General features: G+C 36.2%; 1 protein-coding gene across 1 annotated transcript in view; it reads right to left on the reverse strand.

Moving 5' to 3' along the window:
* Positions 1–520: 520 nt before the first annotated feature.
* Positions 521–18,446, reverse strand: part of LOC106870460 (sodium/mannose cotransporter SLC5A10) — a 94,471-nt gene continuing 76,545 nt past the window's right edge. The window contains exons 10-14 of the mRNA XM_014916561.3: positions 17,285–17,543; positions 10,422–10,584; positions 5,902–6,117; positions 3,416–3,569; positions 521–2,099 (exon numbers count right to left, since the gene is read on the reverse strand). Of these exons, the coding sequence (XP_014772047.1) occupies positions 1,882–2,099; positions 3,416–3,569; positions 5,902–6,117; positions 10,422–10,584; positions 17,285–17,543 (1,010 nt within the window). The 3' untranslated portion in view covers positions 521–1,881. The remainder of the gene's footprint in view (positions 2,100–3,415; positions 3,570–5,901; positions 6,118–10,421; positions 10,585–17,284; positions 17,544–18,446) is intronic.

Genomic DNA, 18,446 nt, shown 5'->3' on the forward strand with positions numbered 1-18,446 from the left:
TCTGTGTTTCTTTCAATTAATTTTAAATATAACAAAGAATTTAGTAAAATAACTTAGTTATCATTAAGCTAGTGTTAGGAGCATAAATTGTGACTAAGGTTTACTGGAAGATTTTAATTCAAAACTTTTGAGAACAAGACATTTGTACCCAGAGCCAGAGGCAGTTTCAGGTGAGTTGGTATTTAAAGGGTTAAGAATTGTTTCTCTATTATATAGTTTAACCATTTTATTACCATATTTCTGTTGAAATGCTCTGTGTTTCTTTCAATTAATTTTAAATATAACAAAGAATTTAGTAAAATAACTTTGTTAGCATTCAGCTAGTGTTAGGAACATAAATTGTGACTAAGGTTTGGTGGAAGATTTTAATTCAGAACTTATGGAAACAAGACATTTGTACTATAGAGCCTGGTTGGTAACGAAAGGGTTAAAAAGGACAATAGAAATATATTACCAGTATAAAATGTTCAATTTAAATTTTGGCACAGGGCCAGTAATTTCGTGGTGGAGGGTAAAATAATTTTTCTTTTTTAGTGTAACTTGAAGCTATAAACGATATCTTGTAATTGTTTGGTTGAAATACCTCTTTTGGATAGAAAAAGTGAAAGACTGTCCATGGGATTTGAACCCACATCTCCAGTAAACATGACAAACTTTCTATCATTGGGCCAAAGCACCCTTTGAATTTCACTTTCCATTTGAGAACCCATTTGAGAAACTTTGTTCTTCCAGTGAAAATTGTAATTTTTTTCAGTAGAATTTAAAGAAAGATAATCTACTTTGAATTCCAACATTAAAAAGAAAATGAAATTAATATTGTGATAATGTGCAGTGGGAAAAGTGTAAACGAACAAAATATTTTTGCTCTTATTTTGCTTACAAGACAAATAGAAAGGTTAGAGAATTTTAATTGTCACTGCTATTCTTTAAATACATGTGTGTGTTTGTGTATATCTATGAATGTATATGTATATATCTATTCATTATTTATCTATAAATCTGTCTGTCAATCTATCTACCTAGCTACCTGTCTGTCTGTCTGTCTGTCTGTCTGCCTGTCTGTCCATCTATCTATCTGTCTATCTACCTATCTATCTAGCTGTCTATCTATCTATAGATAGATAGATAGATAGATAGGTAGGTAGGTAGGTAGATCGATAGATAGATAGAAAGAAATACATATATATATATATATATATATACATCACCATGATCATCATTTAGCATCCGTCTTCCATGCTGGCATTGGTTGGCAAGGCCTGGAGCTGCACCAGGGTCCACTGTCTGCTTTGGCATGGTTTCTAAGTCTGGATGCAGAATGTACTGGGTGCATTTTATATGGTGTCAGCAGTGGTGTGTTTTACATGGCATGAACACTAGCAGGGTCATTAAGTAACTTGTGAGATGAAGAACGTCTGGCTGAGAGAGGAAGTGGAACCAAGGGAGATGGCTTTGTGCCAAGTGAAAGGTTAGGATATAGCAGAGGGATAGAGATAGGCGTCTCACTACAAAGGAGATACTTGGTTACCCAGTTGGGAAAAGAAAGGGAGAGAGATAGGTAACAAGAGAGAGGGAGAGAGAAATAGATGGTGTTGGAGATGCATGGAGACCTACCCTCAAGTAGCAGTTGGGTGGGGAGTATAGGCAGTACAGAAGATGGGAGATGTTCCACAAGAGTACATATATACAAATATATATATACACACTTACAGATATATAAATTGGTTATGTCCTAGATTTTTTTTTTTTTTACTATATTACAGTTCAACAGACTTACATGCCATTTTAGTTAATATTTTGTTTCATCAATTCTAAAATGTATTTGAATCCTGCAATATTTTTATATTAAACAAACTTTATCTAGCATTGATGAACAGTGTTTTAATGATAGAAACCCCACAAGAATGTTGCTAGAACAATCAGTGCAATAGCATTAAGATTTGTGAATCTTTTCCATTTTGGCTTTTCATCGATATTAGTCATTTTCTCGTGTAGCTCAATTTTCTGTTCCAAAGTTAATTCTTCCGGCTGTTGCGCAAGCTTTTCAATACCACAAATCCAGTTGAAAGCAGTAACATACCATTTTGTGGGTGATTTGTCTGGAGTTTAGAATGGAAAAAAGACTTGCTAAAATGATATTTTTCACTTTAAATGTTTAAATAGTGTTCCTATGATTAATAGATTTTAATTTGGCACAATACCAGTAATTTTACAACAGGGGAATTAGTCAACTTAACTGATATTTCATTTCATCCTTGGCCTCAGAAGGGTGAAAGGCATGACCAGCCCCAACAGGATTTGAACTCAGAACATAATCAGCCAGAACACATACCAGTACCCTTAGTTTAACTTATTAATATCAAAAAGAGAATGTGCTAATGTAAGGGTAAAATACAACTTTTTGATTCATAGTTAAAATCCTATCAAAGAGCTGCCTTTTTTGCTGACTTTTCAAACTTGGAGGGATTTAACAGCTCAGTTCAAAGTTAATTCTAATTTCACGATTGAGGAAGAGTTGAACCAATATTGTGATAGAATAAAATTCTAGGGAAAAAATCCTTTACTTAATTATTTCATTAATTAATTCAGCTAGTTTGTGATGCATTGATAAAGCTAAAACATGTCCAGATTTTTCATTTTACTGATAAATATCAAAATAATCGCGGTCTCAAAGCGACAAAAATATTTTGACAAATTAAATTTAAATGTTGAAGTGAATCTAACGGTCTTTGTGTGTTATTTTAAATGGCTTATAAACACCTTCCATGCTGCAATTGTTTTTGTTCCAGCACACGATCTCAGATCAGGTCACTTGCTATGCAAGTACATCTCCATAATTTCCCATTGTATTACATATATATATTTAATTTAGAAAAATTGTACCCTTTATCTTTTTTTAACTTTTATCCAAAATTAGCTATAAGGTGTAATTTTGATGTTTTGCAAACAACTTGTACATGCAAGGGCTACCAGTTGAGAACTCTGCATACTGGGAGCCAGCAAGTGTTTGGGGTCATCAGAAGAGAATGCACACTGTTTCGGGGCCTACCTCTCGACAGCATCATTGTGCACTGCCCCCCCCCCTCACTGATATGAGGCCCCACTTGCTAGATCAACTGGTTATTGAATAAAGGTCAATATTTCTCTAGCCATCACTCATCATCTCTTTTTAACCAAATCCAGTGGCTAACCTTTTCCACTATAGTTTGGATATCGGTCATGATGGTATTTACTTTATGGTGAGTTAGGCTTAATGATAACGATATCAGGTATGCTTATGCCCACCTAATTCTGTAAAAGTCTGGCAGATTTCTTGTATGTGTGTGTGTGTCTGTGCACACACACACACGTGCATGTGTGTAGGATCTAGCCAAAGTAAAATGAACTGTTACAGTAAATATATAATATAACATACTTTCATTGGTAGGTCTTTCTGATTTGCACTCCATACTTTCTGATTTGCACTCCATACTTTCTAATTTGCTCGCCACACTTCCTGATATGTTTGACACAGTTGATGCTTTGGATAATGGTTTCCAATTTCTTGTCCAGTAAGTCAAATTATGCAGCTGTAATTAATGGAGAAAGCAATTTCTTAGAAAGAAATTTTGAAGGATACACACACATACACATATATATATACAGAGAGAGAGAGAGAGCAGTTAAGAGAGTATACTTCTCTGGAGGATTTATGTATTTCTACAAACGATATATATATATTTTAATAACAAAGAATCGGCTTTACCCCTCACCCCACACTGTAAGAAATAGAAGCTAAAAGCCCCTATTACCACCTTAAAATCTCAGAGAATAACACACTTATTCTTGGAGATTTTAAGGTGATAATAGGGGCTTTTAGCTTCTATTTCTTGCAGCGTGTGGTGTGGCATAAAGCCGATTCCTTGTTATAATTATGAATATAATTATAAAATATTTTGTAAAATTTACCTAGGAGGTTTTTATTTCCACACTGACTACCTGGTAAAATTATAACAGATTTTACCCTTCTATTATAAAAAAAAGTATATATATATATATATATATATATATATATATATATATATATATATATGTGTGTGTGTGTGTGTGAAATGAAGATATCAAGATATTTTTATACCTTTCAAGAAACCTGAAAATGAAACTCTGTTAGCCTCAATTAAAATAATTCTCAGGAATCTAAGGTTATAAAAGCTTTAACGCTTTATCTAATGTCATTCAAATCTTTATACAAAGGTAATAAATATAAGCATCAACTGTCTTCATTACTGAAGGCATTAACTGATTAGAAGAAAACGTATGTAGTGACACTGGAATTGAGGAGAAGGCAGCAAGCTGGCGGAACCGTTAGAATGGTGGACAAAATGCTTCGTGGCATTTAGTCTGTCTTTGCCTTCTGAGTTCAAATTCCACTAAGGCCAGCTTTGCCTTTCATCCTTTCGCGGTCATTAAAATAAACACCAGCGGAGCACTGGGGTTGATGTAACTGACTTGACACCCAACAAAAAATTGCTGGCTTTGTGCCAAAATTTGAGATCATCATCATCATTGTCATCTTCATCATCATCATCACCATCATTGTTATTATTAAGATGGTGAGCTGGCTGCATGCCAGGCAAAATGCTTAGCAGCATTTCATTTGCCTTTACACTCTGAGCTCTAATTCTGCTGTGGTTGTCTATCAACATCTTGGGGCGTCAATAAAATAAATGCTAATTGAGCAGTAGGGTCAATATAATAGACTCACACCTGCCTTGAAATTGCTGGCCTTGTGCAAAAATTTAAAATTTGAATTAAGAAGCTTATTAGGTAATGAGATTGAAATATGTTTTTAAAATAGTCAATGAAATGTTTATTTTGCATACCCATATATTTATTCTAGTATCTAATATGTTATTTCAACTCTTCACCTTGATTTGAGAGGAATGGCACCATGAAATCATAGATTGTAGTTTGTTGGCTATATGGTTAGTCTGAGACTATTTTTAAACAACTCTACATGATAAAATTCTCTGTCATGTTGTTCCAAACTTTCCTGACATGATCAACATGCTGTTTAACATAGTCAGAAATGACAAACTAAGATATTCCATAAGTTAGTGATGCAACACTGATGATGCCTCCTAAGAAAAACCCCAAAGACATCATGTTATTTTGTTTTTCGTGTATGCAACAAGTCTTTGTAAAATCCTAAGTGAAACAATTGATCTGGTTCATAATATACATTTCTTATCTGGAATCATCCTAGGACAACATTATCTGTTGTTGAGAGCTTTACATAAATTATCTGTTGTTGAGAGCTTTACATAAATTATCTGTTGTTGAGAGCTTTACATAAATTATCTGTTGTTGAGAGCTTTACATAAATTTCAGTGATATCATCAAGGCTGAAATTTTGTTTGTAGATAAATAATTCATGCAGACTAAGTAGCTACTATCATTGAGAACAATATAAGTTCATTTATGGGGTAACCCAAACTATCAGGCATAAGTTCTCTGTTTGTAAAACAAAGGTTATGTATGAAATAAAGACAGAACATTGGGTCAATGTCTTCATGCATTGAGTATAAGACACATTCCATCAGTCTTTTACTGAATGTCTGAGGTTGCTCAGATGTAATCCCTGTGAAAGACAGTAATGTAGAATACCCATTATCATATATGGTGAACTGGCATTTATTTCAGGCTGAAACAGACACTTTAATGCACACCCTCGATTACTTTTTGCATTGACTTAAATAGGAAGCACAAAATTGTAACATGGTTGATGCAGAAATCCTTTTTAGCAACGGTCATAATTTTTCGAGAAATTTCAGAATTTCTTGAACAATCCAGCATTTTATCAACATGGAAAAATATGCTGAAATTAAAAAGAACAGGGGGAAAAAAATGGGATTTACTTACTTCATGTGGTGGTTTCGGTTTTGAAACCAAACTAACAGCAACTGTTATAAATATTACAATACCAAAAAGGATTAGGCCAAAATGTAAATAATGGACATCTGTAATAATGGATGGACGTGATCCTTCTTCTCCACATGGTACATTAGCATAAGAAAATTCCCAAATAAATCGCAATAGACCAATAAACAATCCAGACATCAGTCCAACAAAGGCACCCTGAAAATAATTAAATTTCATGCAAAGTAGAAATACTCCAGATTGTCATCATCATCATTACCACCACCACCACCACCACCACCACCATCACCATCATCATCATCATCATCATCATCATCATTATCAACATCATCATCATCATCATTGCTATTGTTGTCAATTAATGTCTGTTGTCCATGCTGACACATGGGTTGGGTGGTTTGACAAGAGCTGGCAACCTCTTCCACTTAAAATGCGGCCTTCATTCTCAATATCACTTTATTTTTCCACAATCACCCCCCCCACCCCGCACCATTCTGTACCTCCATTTATTTCCCCTCCTCCTCCTCTTCCTCTGAACTTTGTCATAGGACTGCCACACCTTTCTCATCACTGCTATCACATCTGCAGGTGACACCCCCCAACACCCCTCCATCCCCACCAGCATCTTTATCTCTCCCACGCTACAGCCACCCCTACATAGATCTGACTTCCATCTCTATCACTGTACATCTCTCTCTCTCTCTTTCTGCTACTCCCCTTCCTTCCTTTACTCCCACTTACCACATCCTCCTTCCTGAATCACTCATATCTTTCACTACCCCCCCCCCCAGTACTAATAATATTCACAATCATCTACACCTTCACCCTTTGTTCATCTTTCACTACACTCACCTCTACTTTTATCTCAGTTCCAAGTGTAAAGTGGTTGGCATTAGGTAAGGCACCCAACCACAGAAAATATATGGAGCTTGGTGCAGCCTTCTGGCTTTTCAGCTTCCTGTTGAACCGTCCAAATGACAACATGGCAAATGGACGTTTAAATCAAAGTGATGATGATGATGATGATGATGATGTATATATATATATATATATATATATATATATATATACAGAGAGAGAGAGAGAGAGAGAGAGAGAGAGAGAGAGAGAGAGAAAAAGAGATTCAAGGTGACTATGGTACTTAAATTTGGGCACCAGAATTAAGTATGGTATTATCCATACAATTCCAAAATAAGCAGATTAAAATCAAAATAAGCAACAAGGCTATCCAAAGTTAATGCACTACGATCGTTTCATGCGATTCCATTTATTCAAGCAATGTGAACATTACATTAAATGTAAAATGCAGAGCATTGTACATATGATGTAATATATATATATATATATATATATATATATATATATATATATATATATATACCATCATCATCATCATCATCATCATCATCGTTTAATGTACGCTTTTCATGCTAGCATGGGTTGGACGATTTGACTGAGGACTGGTGAACCAGATGGCTGCACCAGGCTCCAATCTGTTTTGGCAGAGTTTCTACAGCTGGATGCCCTTCCTAACGCCAACCACTCCAAGAGTGTAGTGGGTGCTTTTATGTGCCACCGGCACGAAGGCCAGTCAGGCAGTACTGGCAACGGCCACGGTCAAAATGGTGCATTTTACGTGCCACCTGCACAGGAGCCAGTCCAGCGGCACAAGTAATGATCTCATTTAAATGTCTTTACACGTGCCACCGGCACAAATGCCAGAAAGGCGATGCTGGGCACAGGTGCCATCACGATTTCAATTTCGCTTGCCCCAATGATGATGATGATGATGATGATGATATATATATATATATATATATATATATATACAGTGAATTTGTAATTGAACCAAATTCGCACCCACGTCAGTGGAGTGCTAACAGCATCACCCAAGCATGATCATTGCCAAAACAGCTGTCTGGCTTCCGTGTTGTTGGCACGTAAAAAGCACCATTTGAGCTTGATTGTTACCAGCGTTGCCTTACTTGCACTTGTGCGGTTGGCGTTAGGAAGGGCATCCAGCTGTAGAAACTCTGCTAAATCAGATTGGAGCCTGGTGTAGCCATCTGGTCCACCAGTCCTCAGTCAAACCGTCCAACCCATGCTAGTATGGAAAGCGGACGTTAAACAATGATGATGATGATGATGGTGATGATATATATATATGTATGTATGTATATGTTTATGTAGATGTGCATGTCTATGTATGTGTGCATATATACAGGGTGTCCCAGAAAGATTTACCCAATCATATTTCTTAATTATTTAAAATAAACTTAAGGTAGGATAATGAAATTTGGCACACACATTCTAATGTAAACTGTCAATCCTTTCAAGTAATTACATTTCAAAATGACTACCTTTTGCCTTGATCATAGCCTGCAAATAAATGGTCATTGAATTGCATGGGTGCTGTGCCACCTCTTCATCCAACTTGACCCATGAAGACAGACAGGCTTTCTTCCGATCTGACATATTTGAATAGGAGTGAGCAGAAACATAACTCTCTAAGATAGACCAGATAGCACTTCTCTCTTTCTCTCTCTCTTTCTCTCCCTCTCCCTCACACTCTCTCTTATCTTGATTTGGATGCATGTATATATGATGAGAACTGTGTGTATACACATGTGGGTGCATATTTGAACTCATTAGCCTTCATTCATGTGCAGGTATTTATATTTAAACATACAGATATTTACATAATGTCGGTAGGTGAAAATAAATAAAAAGTTATATACACGTATGGGTATGTGTCTATGTGTGTGAGTGAGAAGGCCATCATTGTCCCCATCATCATTTAATGCTCCATGCTGGCATGGAGCAGATAGTTTGGTATAATCAGGTGATCCACAAGGTCATGTTAAGCTCCAATGTCAGTTTGGTATGGTTTCTATGCCTGTAAGCCTTCCTAATGCTAGTTGTTTTACAGTTGTGCCATCAGTACTAGAATCATTGCCACATAGCTTGCAAGACAGAAAAGAACAGGGAGAAAGGAAAAGGAAAAGGATCCCATTACTAAATGGGGGAGTATTTTAGAGAGGGGAAGGTGGCTTTATGCTTAGATGCTGAAAGGCTAAAAAAGTAAGACCGAGGGACAAATGTAGGTGTCTTGTTGTAGGGGTGATACGGGGGCTAACCTCTTTTTTATTTATAAATGTGGCTGGGAGTAGTTTGGAAAGAGATAAAAGAAAGTAGCGATGGAGTGCCAGAGAAAACTCTTCAGGTACAAGAAGGGTTAGGGAGAGTGGGTAATGGGTGGGGAGATTGGATGCTTTCATAGAGTATAAGGAAAGAATAACAATAAAAGATAGATGCAGAGGTGAATATAGTGAGTGAAGGCAGGTTAACTAGCAAGTTAGTTTTTGTTTGTGGCAGATGTTCAGGTGCAATAAAGACTGCAAACAAACAGGAAACAACTTCTATCTCATTCCAGGGTGAAAAACTAGAGGTAGTCGATAGCTTCCGCTATCTGGGCGACCAAGTTAGTAGTGGGGGTGGGTGCGCTGAAAGTGTAGCTGCTAGAATAAGAATAGCCTGGGCAAAGTTTAGAGAGCTCTTACCCCTGCTGGCGACAAAGGGACTCTCACTCAGAGTAAAAGGCAGACTGTATGACGCATGCGTACGAACAACCATGCTACATGGCAGTGAAACATGGGCTGTAACTGCTGAGGACATACGTAAGCTCGCAAGGAATGAAGCCAGTATGCTCCGTTGGATGTGTAATGTCAATGTGAATACCCGTCAGAGTGTAAGTATCTTGAGAGAAAAGCTGAACATTAGAAGCATCAGTTGTGGCGTGCAAGAGAGACGATTGCGCTGGTATGGACATGTGGTGAGAATGGAGGAGGATAGCTGCGTGAAAAAGTGCCACACCCTAACAGTTGAGGGAACCCGTGGAAGAGGTAGGCCCAGGAAGACCTGGGCTGAGGTGGTGAGGCAAGACCTTCGTACATTGGGCCTCACCGAGGCGATGACTACGGACCGAGACCTTTGGAAATGGGCTGTGCGTGAGAAGACCCGGCAAGCCAAGTAAGATCGTTGCCAGTGCCCCTGGACTGGTTCTTGTGCGGGTGGCACATGAGATGCACCATTTTGAGCGTGGCCGTTGCCAGTACCGCCTGACTGGCTCCTGTAGGATTTTCGAGCGAGATCGTTGCCAGTGCCCCTGGACTGGCTTGTGCGGGTGGCACATAAAAGACACCATTTCGAGCGTGGCCGTTTTCGTGCGGGTGACACGTAAAAGCACCCACTACACTCTCTGAGTGGTTGGCGTTAGGAAGGGCATCCAGCTGTAGAAACTCTGCCAAATCAGACTGGAGCCTGGTGTTGCCATCCGGTTTCACCAGTCCTCAGTCAAATCGTCCAACCCATGCTAGCATGGAAAGCGGACGTTAAACGATGATGATGATGATGATGATGATGAATGAGGGCAGAAATAAAAGCCTGATTTTTATAACTATACTAGTCTGTAATGTAATATCTAAAACAAAATTTTATCTTACCAGTTCATTTGTTCGTTTCCAGAATACTCCTAAGACAAATATGGCACACACTGGAGGAGCTAAATAGCTGGTTACTGACTGGATATAGTTGAACATCTGGGGAACATTCTGTACAATTGGGATCCAAACTATACTTACAGCTGCTAGGAAAAGTACAGCGACTCTGCAGAGAAATGACAAACAAGGAAGAAGCAAAATGAAGATAAAGAAATCCAATTAACTAAATGCAATTAAATGATCATAACTAATATGATTTTCATTGGTTTTTTTTGTTCAATAATTACTTCCTGTTTCAAAACAAGAGGTAAATAATTACCTCTTGTTTCATGTTGTACAAGAAATTAAGGTGTCACAACAAAATAGTTATTAGCCAACTGATACTTGAGATGGAGAATGTAATTCTGTTGACTGTTGTCATGGATCTCTTAATTGTTTTAAACGTAGTTTTAGTGAGTAACTGGTTTAGATGATGGCTACAATGGTACAATTATAGCTAAGCAAGTGAATGCAGGATGCTGGCATAGCTGCATGGTAAGAAGTTTGTATCCCAACTATATGGCTCCAGGTTGTGTTCCACTGCATGGCACATTGGGCAAGTGCCTTCTACTATAATCTCAGGCCAATCAAAGCCCTTGTAAGTGGATTTTGGTAGATAGAAACTAAAGGAAATCCATTGTATATCTATCTATCTATCTATATGCATGTGTATATTTATATATATATATATATATATATATATATATATATATATATATATATAAGTGTGTGTGTGTGTGTGTGTGTGTGTGTGGCGATTTTCTTCCTCCGTCTTCCTTTCTATTGGACTTTCCTCTGTTTCTGAAGAAGAGCTTTGCTTGAAATGTTAAACCACTTTTCTTTCCTTCCCTGAGCATCTGCTAATACTTTACATGTACCACGTCCTCACGTTGTTGTTTTTTTTGTGCTTGTTGTTGTTCTTTTTTGGGATTTACTATATATATATATATATATATATATATATAATTAAGAAAATGGAGATATTTAACAGATATGAATTAATTTATTAACATTTTTAATAAGGCCTACAATTGTTTCAATTTACACCCAATACAAATTACAAACCTATAGAATAAAATAAGTTTGCATTTTGAATATTTAGAGTAAAATATTTTCAGGGCCAATGGACATTAAGGAAACTACATGTTGATCAATTGAGATTCTCCAACAGACTAAGTAGATGAAAATATGCTTAATTTGTGTGTGTCTATGTGTAAATAATTTTATCTCAATATAATAAATAAGATATATAAAAAAATATAAAATATAAAAATAAAAATAAAAAGTAAATAATAAATAATAATAAATACTCAAAGATAAAGATATACAGATGAAAGTAAAAATAAAAAGGTAATAAAAATAAAAATACTAAAATGAATGAAATAAAATAAAAATAAAATAAAAATAAAATAAAAAATAAAAAATATATCTGGGTAAAATAAGAATAAAAAAATAAAAATAAAACCATTATAAATGTGAATGTTTATTGCCTATGTTAATTTATGTGTATGAGCGTGTGTGTATGAATGTTTGTAAAAAGCTTATCAAACCAAATCAGTTTATATATGTGTGTGCACATAATTATTTGAAAATAGAATTCAACTGTTATAGTCTTGTATCATCATGATTATATCTATGTGTGTGTGATCTTTCATGTATGTATACATGAAAGAAAGTAAAAAAAAAAATGCTATATTAGATAGACATCCATACCTTTTATTTTTGATGGTAAGATTATCAATAAAATATAAATAAGAATACTTATACATGCTTGTGTGTATAATTATTTGAAAATAAAAGCCATCCGTTAGTCTTGTATTATTATTTCAATATTTATCTGTGTGTGTGTGTGTGTATATATTTACATATGATTACACTGAATGTAATTTTAGTTTAGTGCTAGACTACCCTTGACCCATTGGGTCTCCTGGAAAGTCTGCATTTCCCAATAATAGAGATTTTTTGTGGGTTCTTTTTTCTTTTCCATGTTATTTTTGCAGGCTTTCAATGAATATGACATCAAAAATCATGCGTAAACGGCTCCTTTCCCCAGAAAAGGAAAGGTTTGGCTGCTATTTCTTGCAGGTCTTGCTACCACGTAACAGGTATCTTGGGTCCGTTATTGCAAATAGCTATTACGTGGTAGCAGGGCATGCTAGAAATAGCAGCCAAATCTTTGGAGCTGAGATACGTTGAATTCACTCGAAACTTTTTTGTAATGGTATTCCCTTGCGGCGATCTTTTGCTTTGATTCTCAGAAAAGTCATCCGGATCAGCTGGTTTTGTTCATTAATTTCTGTAAAAAATTTCTATTTATTTATTTTTGTTTTAAAGTGAAAGAGAGGGAAAAGTGAAAAATGTATGAACGGGTATATGAAAGGGATGTGTGTGTGTGAGAGAGAGAGGGAGAGAGAGAGAGAAAGAGTGCCACTTACACCTACATGAGAACACACAAACACATTTACTCACTCACTCTCTCTCTCTCTCTCTCTCTCTCACTCTCTCTCTCTCTCTCTCTCACTCTCTCTCTCTCTCTCTCTCTCTCTTTCACATACACATGCATACACACAAACATACAAAAAAGACGTATGCATATGTATTGATGTATGTACGTATACATGATAACACACCCCTTCACTCACTCTCTCTCTCTTTCTCCCTCACTCTCTTCCCCTCTCTCTCTCTCTCTCTCTCTTTCACACACACGTGTCCATTTCATACATACATGCATCTTTCACTTTCTCCTCTCTTACACTTTAAAACAAAAATAAATAAAAAAAAATTTTTTACAGAAATTAATGAACTCCTGATCATAAGCAAAAGATCGCTATTCACTTGAAAATAATTAAAAAATACATTAAAATATTGTCTGTTTAAAGAAAGCTAAAATATAAATACTTATGGTACAAACAACTTACATTTTTGAAATCACATTCAGTTAAAAATATTTCTAAATAATTGAAATTATGTGTACGCCAAAAAAACTGACGTTTTTTTCCTTAGAAAGTGCGAAGACTATGTGTGTGTATATGTCACAGATAGGGGGCATGTGTTTGTGTTGAATGACATGCCATGACATTCATTATATGTGTGTGTGTATTCTGTATGTGTGTATGTGTGTTGATGTCACGGAAGCGATGTTGTTTTTTCATCAAGAAATAGCAAACAAAAATTGTGTTTAATTGTTTTCCTTAATAAATAGAGGTCCAAATATCACAAAAATTTGTACTGCATTGCTGAAGGTAAGTATGTAAATAAATATGCAAAAAAAAAAATAAGATAAAATATACTATTTCTGAGATATTTCAGGTACATACAAACATCTCTAGAGTTTTAGTATTATCAAGATGAATAGAAATTAAGTGTATTATGTCATCAAAATTAGTGCTCTTAATAGATTTACAATTTTTCAATTAAAATTTCATGTACTATATCAGACAATTAATTAATTAAGTTTATCAATTAAAATTAATTATCAATATTATCATTGAGTAGACTTTTTAGTATTATATATTATTTATATTGTTTGTATTTTATATATTTAACTTTTAAATCAAGTTATACTTACTATATTATATTTATATATTGTTTTATTATATTCAATTTTATTTTTTCTAATTAAACTTCCTAAACATATATTTAGAGGAATGAATACAAGATAAATTGTCTCTTGTCTGAAATTAAATAGTTTATGCTTAGAAGTTAGAATTTGGAAAATTTCTTCGATACATAACTCACACCTCTTATCAGAAATTTTATATGATCTGGCATGTCTTATAATCTTCCATTTAAGCTTTAATTTTTATTATTGACTCTTTACATCCATTTAAATTTGCTTAGACTAGTATTTTTCATTTTTAAAGCTGTTTGCATGGTTAGCAATTCTTCTTCTTATGGGGTTTTTGGTTGATCTGATATGATAGTATTTTATACCTTCTGATTCAAATATACATCTATATACTAGATTATCTTGCTTACAATAATTATTAAATTTGCATTCATCTTTAATCCTACAATTACAAGTATTATTTGCATCATTAATTATAAAATGTTTACCTATATTATTTCCATTAATTTCATTTTCCTTATTCATATTATTTTGATTAAAAGGGGAACCAATATGGGTTATTTCCCTTCTATCATAAGAAGATATATTATCATTATTTTTATTAATGTTTCGATTGTTATAGGAAATATTCAATTTTTTGTTATTAATTGAAGATATAATTCTGAAAAGATTCTTTGATAAAGAGAAACTGACCCTTATAGACTTATTATTAATTATTTCACTGGCCCTGAAAAGGCAGGTCCATGCTGTTCAATAATGTTTTGGGACACTGAATGGAAGGGCTGGTTAAATTGCTTGGGATTTGGTTTGGTCCAGATCTCCAGGTGGAGAAGAACTAGGACCAGGTGACAAACAGGGTGGCTAATCTCACCCAGAAATGGGCCAAGAGAAAGCTATCCCTGAAAGGCCAAGCAAAGGTGGTGAATGTATACATCACCTCCATCATATTTTATTGCCTGACTGTTGTGCCTTGCCCCAGTATACATCTGACCAAATTAGAGCATTTATTCTTCTGCTTTCTGTGAAAGGGACACATTCCACTGGTCAGGCATTCTGTTTTCCTGCCAACATTTACTGAATGGTGGGCTGGGTATGCCGTGGCTACTGATGTAAGGATATGCACTGAGGCTGCAACATCGCCAGCACTTCCTTAACAGTGAGCTGGTGTAGTCGACTTTTGTTGAACATGGTCTCCCACAGCTCATCTCTTTGTTGGAGTGGCAGTCTTGGATCAAGCATAGACCAAGGCAGAGCACCTGGCACCTAGAGTGTCATCAGGCATTCACAGTGCTCTGTCAGTCAGATAACGTGGCCAGTGGATGTTCCACTCAGGTTTTAGATCAGAGAAACAAGCTTGGAAGGACTGGAAGGCTAATGGTGGCAAGGAGCCACATCAGGCAGCTCGAAGGGAAGCTAGGAAGAAGGCAAACTTAGTCAGGAGTGAAGCAGAAAGGAAGAAATTTGCCAATGTTCTGCAGCATGAGGACCACAGGCTTGAAGTGCTTCCGTTTGCAAGACAGTGTGCCAGGGAAAATCACGATGGTGTGGGAGAGAAGTGTGTTTGCATGGATGATAGGTCACTTGCAGTTAGTGACTCTGCAAAGAAAGAGGCTTGGAAGTATCGCTATGAAAGGCTACTAAATGCAGAGAACCCATAGGAGAAGGAGAGTCTGCTGAATGTGGGTCCAACTGATGGATAAGCAATCCAAATGGACAGTAGCATGGTACATAATGATTTGAAGGATGTGAAGACCAGGAAAGCCCCCAACCCATCAAGAATCACTGCTGAGATGCTTAAAACATCTCACAGTGTGGGTTATGGTCTAGTCACCCATATAGTTAATCAGGTCATACCCAATGACTGTTGTAGCAGCCCCAAAGTCAACTGCTACAGAGGTAAAGGTGGTACCTTAGACAGAAATGATTACAGTGGTATCAAATTGTTGGTTCTGGTGATGAGAATTATGGAGAGGGTCATAGCTCAACCAATTAGGGAGAGAGTTAGTCTAGATGAAATGCAGTTTTGTTTTGTGCCAGGCAGAAGTACCTAGCCAAAGACAGGAGAAGTATCTAACCAAAGACAAATCTCTGTACTTGGCTTTTGTTGACATGGAGAAAGCATTTGACAGGGCCCCTTGATCCCTTATCTGGTGGTCAATGCAAAAACCAGGGATAGATGAGTGGTTGGTGAGAACCATACGTGCCATGTACAGGGATACTGTCAGTAAGGTGAGTATTGGCAACAGGTATAGCAATGAATTCAGGGTACAAGTAGAGACTCACTAAGGACCAGTTCTCAGCACCCTCTTGTTCATCATAGTCCTCCAAGCAATAACCAAGGAATTTAAGTTGGGCTGCCCCTGGGAGCTCTTCTATGCTGATGACCTTGTTCTTATAGCTAAATCACTATTGCTGCTGCTGCTGTTCCGCCCCCCTCCTCCTCCTCCTCCTCCTCCTCCTCCTCCTACTACTACTACTACTACTACTACTACTGCTACTACTACTACTACTGCTGCTGCTGCTGCTGCTGCTGCTACAATGATGATGATAATGACAACAGCGACAGCAATGATAATTAATGAAGATGGACATAACACTTTGTGAAGGCAAATGCACAACAAGAGGGGGTGTGATGTAATTTGTAATAAATAGAGATTTACTCTGTTTATTGTGGAAATATTGTTCAATTCAATAACCAGATCCAATCTCTATTACAAATCACATCACACCCCTCTTGTTGTGTGTTAATAATAATAATGATGATAATAATAATAATAATAATAATAATAATAATAATAATAGTAATAATAATAATAATAAGGCACATAGAGCTGCGCTCGGTAGTGAAGTGAAAGCACGTTATAAAAATAAAACTACTGAACAATAATAATAATAATAATAATAATAATAATAACAATAATAATAATAATAATAATCCTTTCTACTATAGGCACAAGACCTAAAATTGTAGGGGAGGGAGTTGGTTGATTGAATCGGCCCCAGTGTTTCACTCGGACTTAATTTATCAACCCCCGAAAGGATGAAAGGCAAAGTTGACCTTGGCAAAATTTGAACTCAGAATATAAAGACAGACAAAATACCGCTAAGCATTTTGCTCAATGTGCAAACAACTCTGCCAGCTCACCGTCTTAAATAATAATAATAATAATAATAATAATAACAATGACAACGTTGACAACAATGACAACGATGATGACGACAACGACGACGACAATATAAAAAGTCCATTTAAAATTACCTTCCAACAATCATAAGTTCTCTGTCAGAAGCTTTTGGTCGGAATTGTTTCCATATGTCCATGGTAAAGATTGTGCTGCTACTATTGAATATAGATGTAAGGGAAGAGATGAGAGCAGACATCATCACAGCTAACATAAGACCTTTTAGTCCATTTGGCATTATTTTCAACACTAGCTTTGGATATGCAATATTGGTGCAACCAGTCCTGCTGCTACAGATTTTCTCACATTCATCTGGGTCCACACAGCCCACCTCATCTGTTTGATTAGATAAAACAAAAAGAAAGAGAACTGTTTGTCAGAGTCTGGATGGAATTCAGATTTTATTTGCAACATTGTTGCTGCTTGTTTTTCATTATTAGTTTCAAAATACTAGAATTGTTCCACATGGTGGTGGTGGTGGTGGTGGTGGTGGTGGTGGTGGTGGTGGTGGTGGTGGTTTTGGCGGCGGTGGTGGTGGTGGTTTTGGCGGTGGTGGTGGTGGTGGTGGTGGTGGTGGTGGTAGTTGTAGTGGTGGTGGTGGTGGTGGTGACGGTGGCGGTGACAGTGACGATGATGACAATGATTGCAATAATGAGGATAATGACATGATGAAAATCAATAATTAAATATTTTTTCTACGGTTATAACTAAGACTCTAGGTGAGAAAGGGACAGTACAGCAGACTAATGAAACACCATTGGTTTTACTTTGCCAATACAATTACTTACTATAGTTAGCTATAACAGCATGTGTCACCCATTTAGAGACAAACTCAGTCATTTAACCCTTTCGTAACTGTATTTCTGTTGAGATGTTCTGTGTTTCTTTCAATTCATTTAAAATATAACAAAGAGTTTAGTAAAATAACTTAGTTATCATTCAGCTAGTGTTAGGAACATAAATTGTGACTAAGGTTTGGTGGAAGATTCTAATTCAGAACTTATGAAAATAAGACATTTGTACTACAGAGCCAGAGGTGGTTTCAGTCGGGTTGGTTATGAAAGGGTTAAAGTCAGTACGTTTAGGCTCCAAATACAGGATGAGGAGAAACATCAGCCGACATGACCTTTGCAGTCTGTATCAGACAGAAGAGATCAATGCTGACGATGTCTAATTTGAACTTCAGTAGATAGAAGACTGAAGAAAATAAGTAGACTGAAGATGGAAGTCTGTACAAAG

Source organism: Octopus bimaculoides, chromosome Z (assembly GCF_046866305.1).
Source record: "Octopus bimaculoides isolate indiv1 chromosome Z, ASM4686630v1, whole genome shotgun sequence".
NCBI classification, from domain to species: domain Eukaryota; kingdom Metazoa; phylum Mollusca; class Cephalopoda; order Octopoda; family Octopodidae; genus Octopus; species Octopus bimaculoides.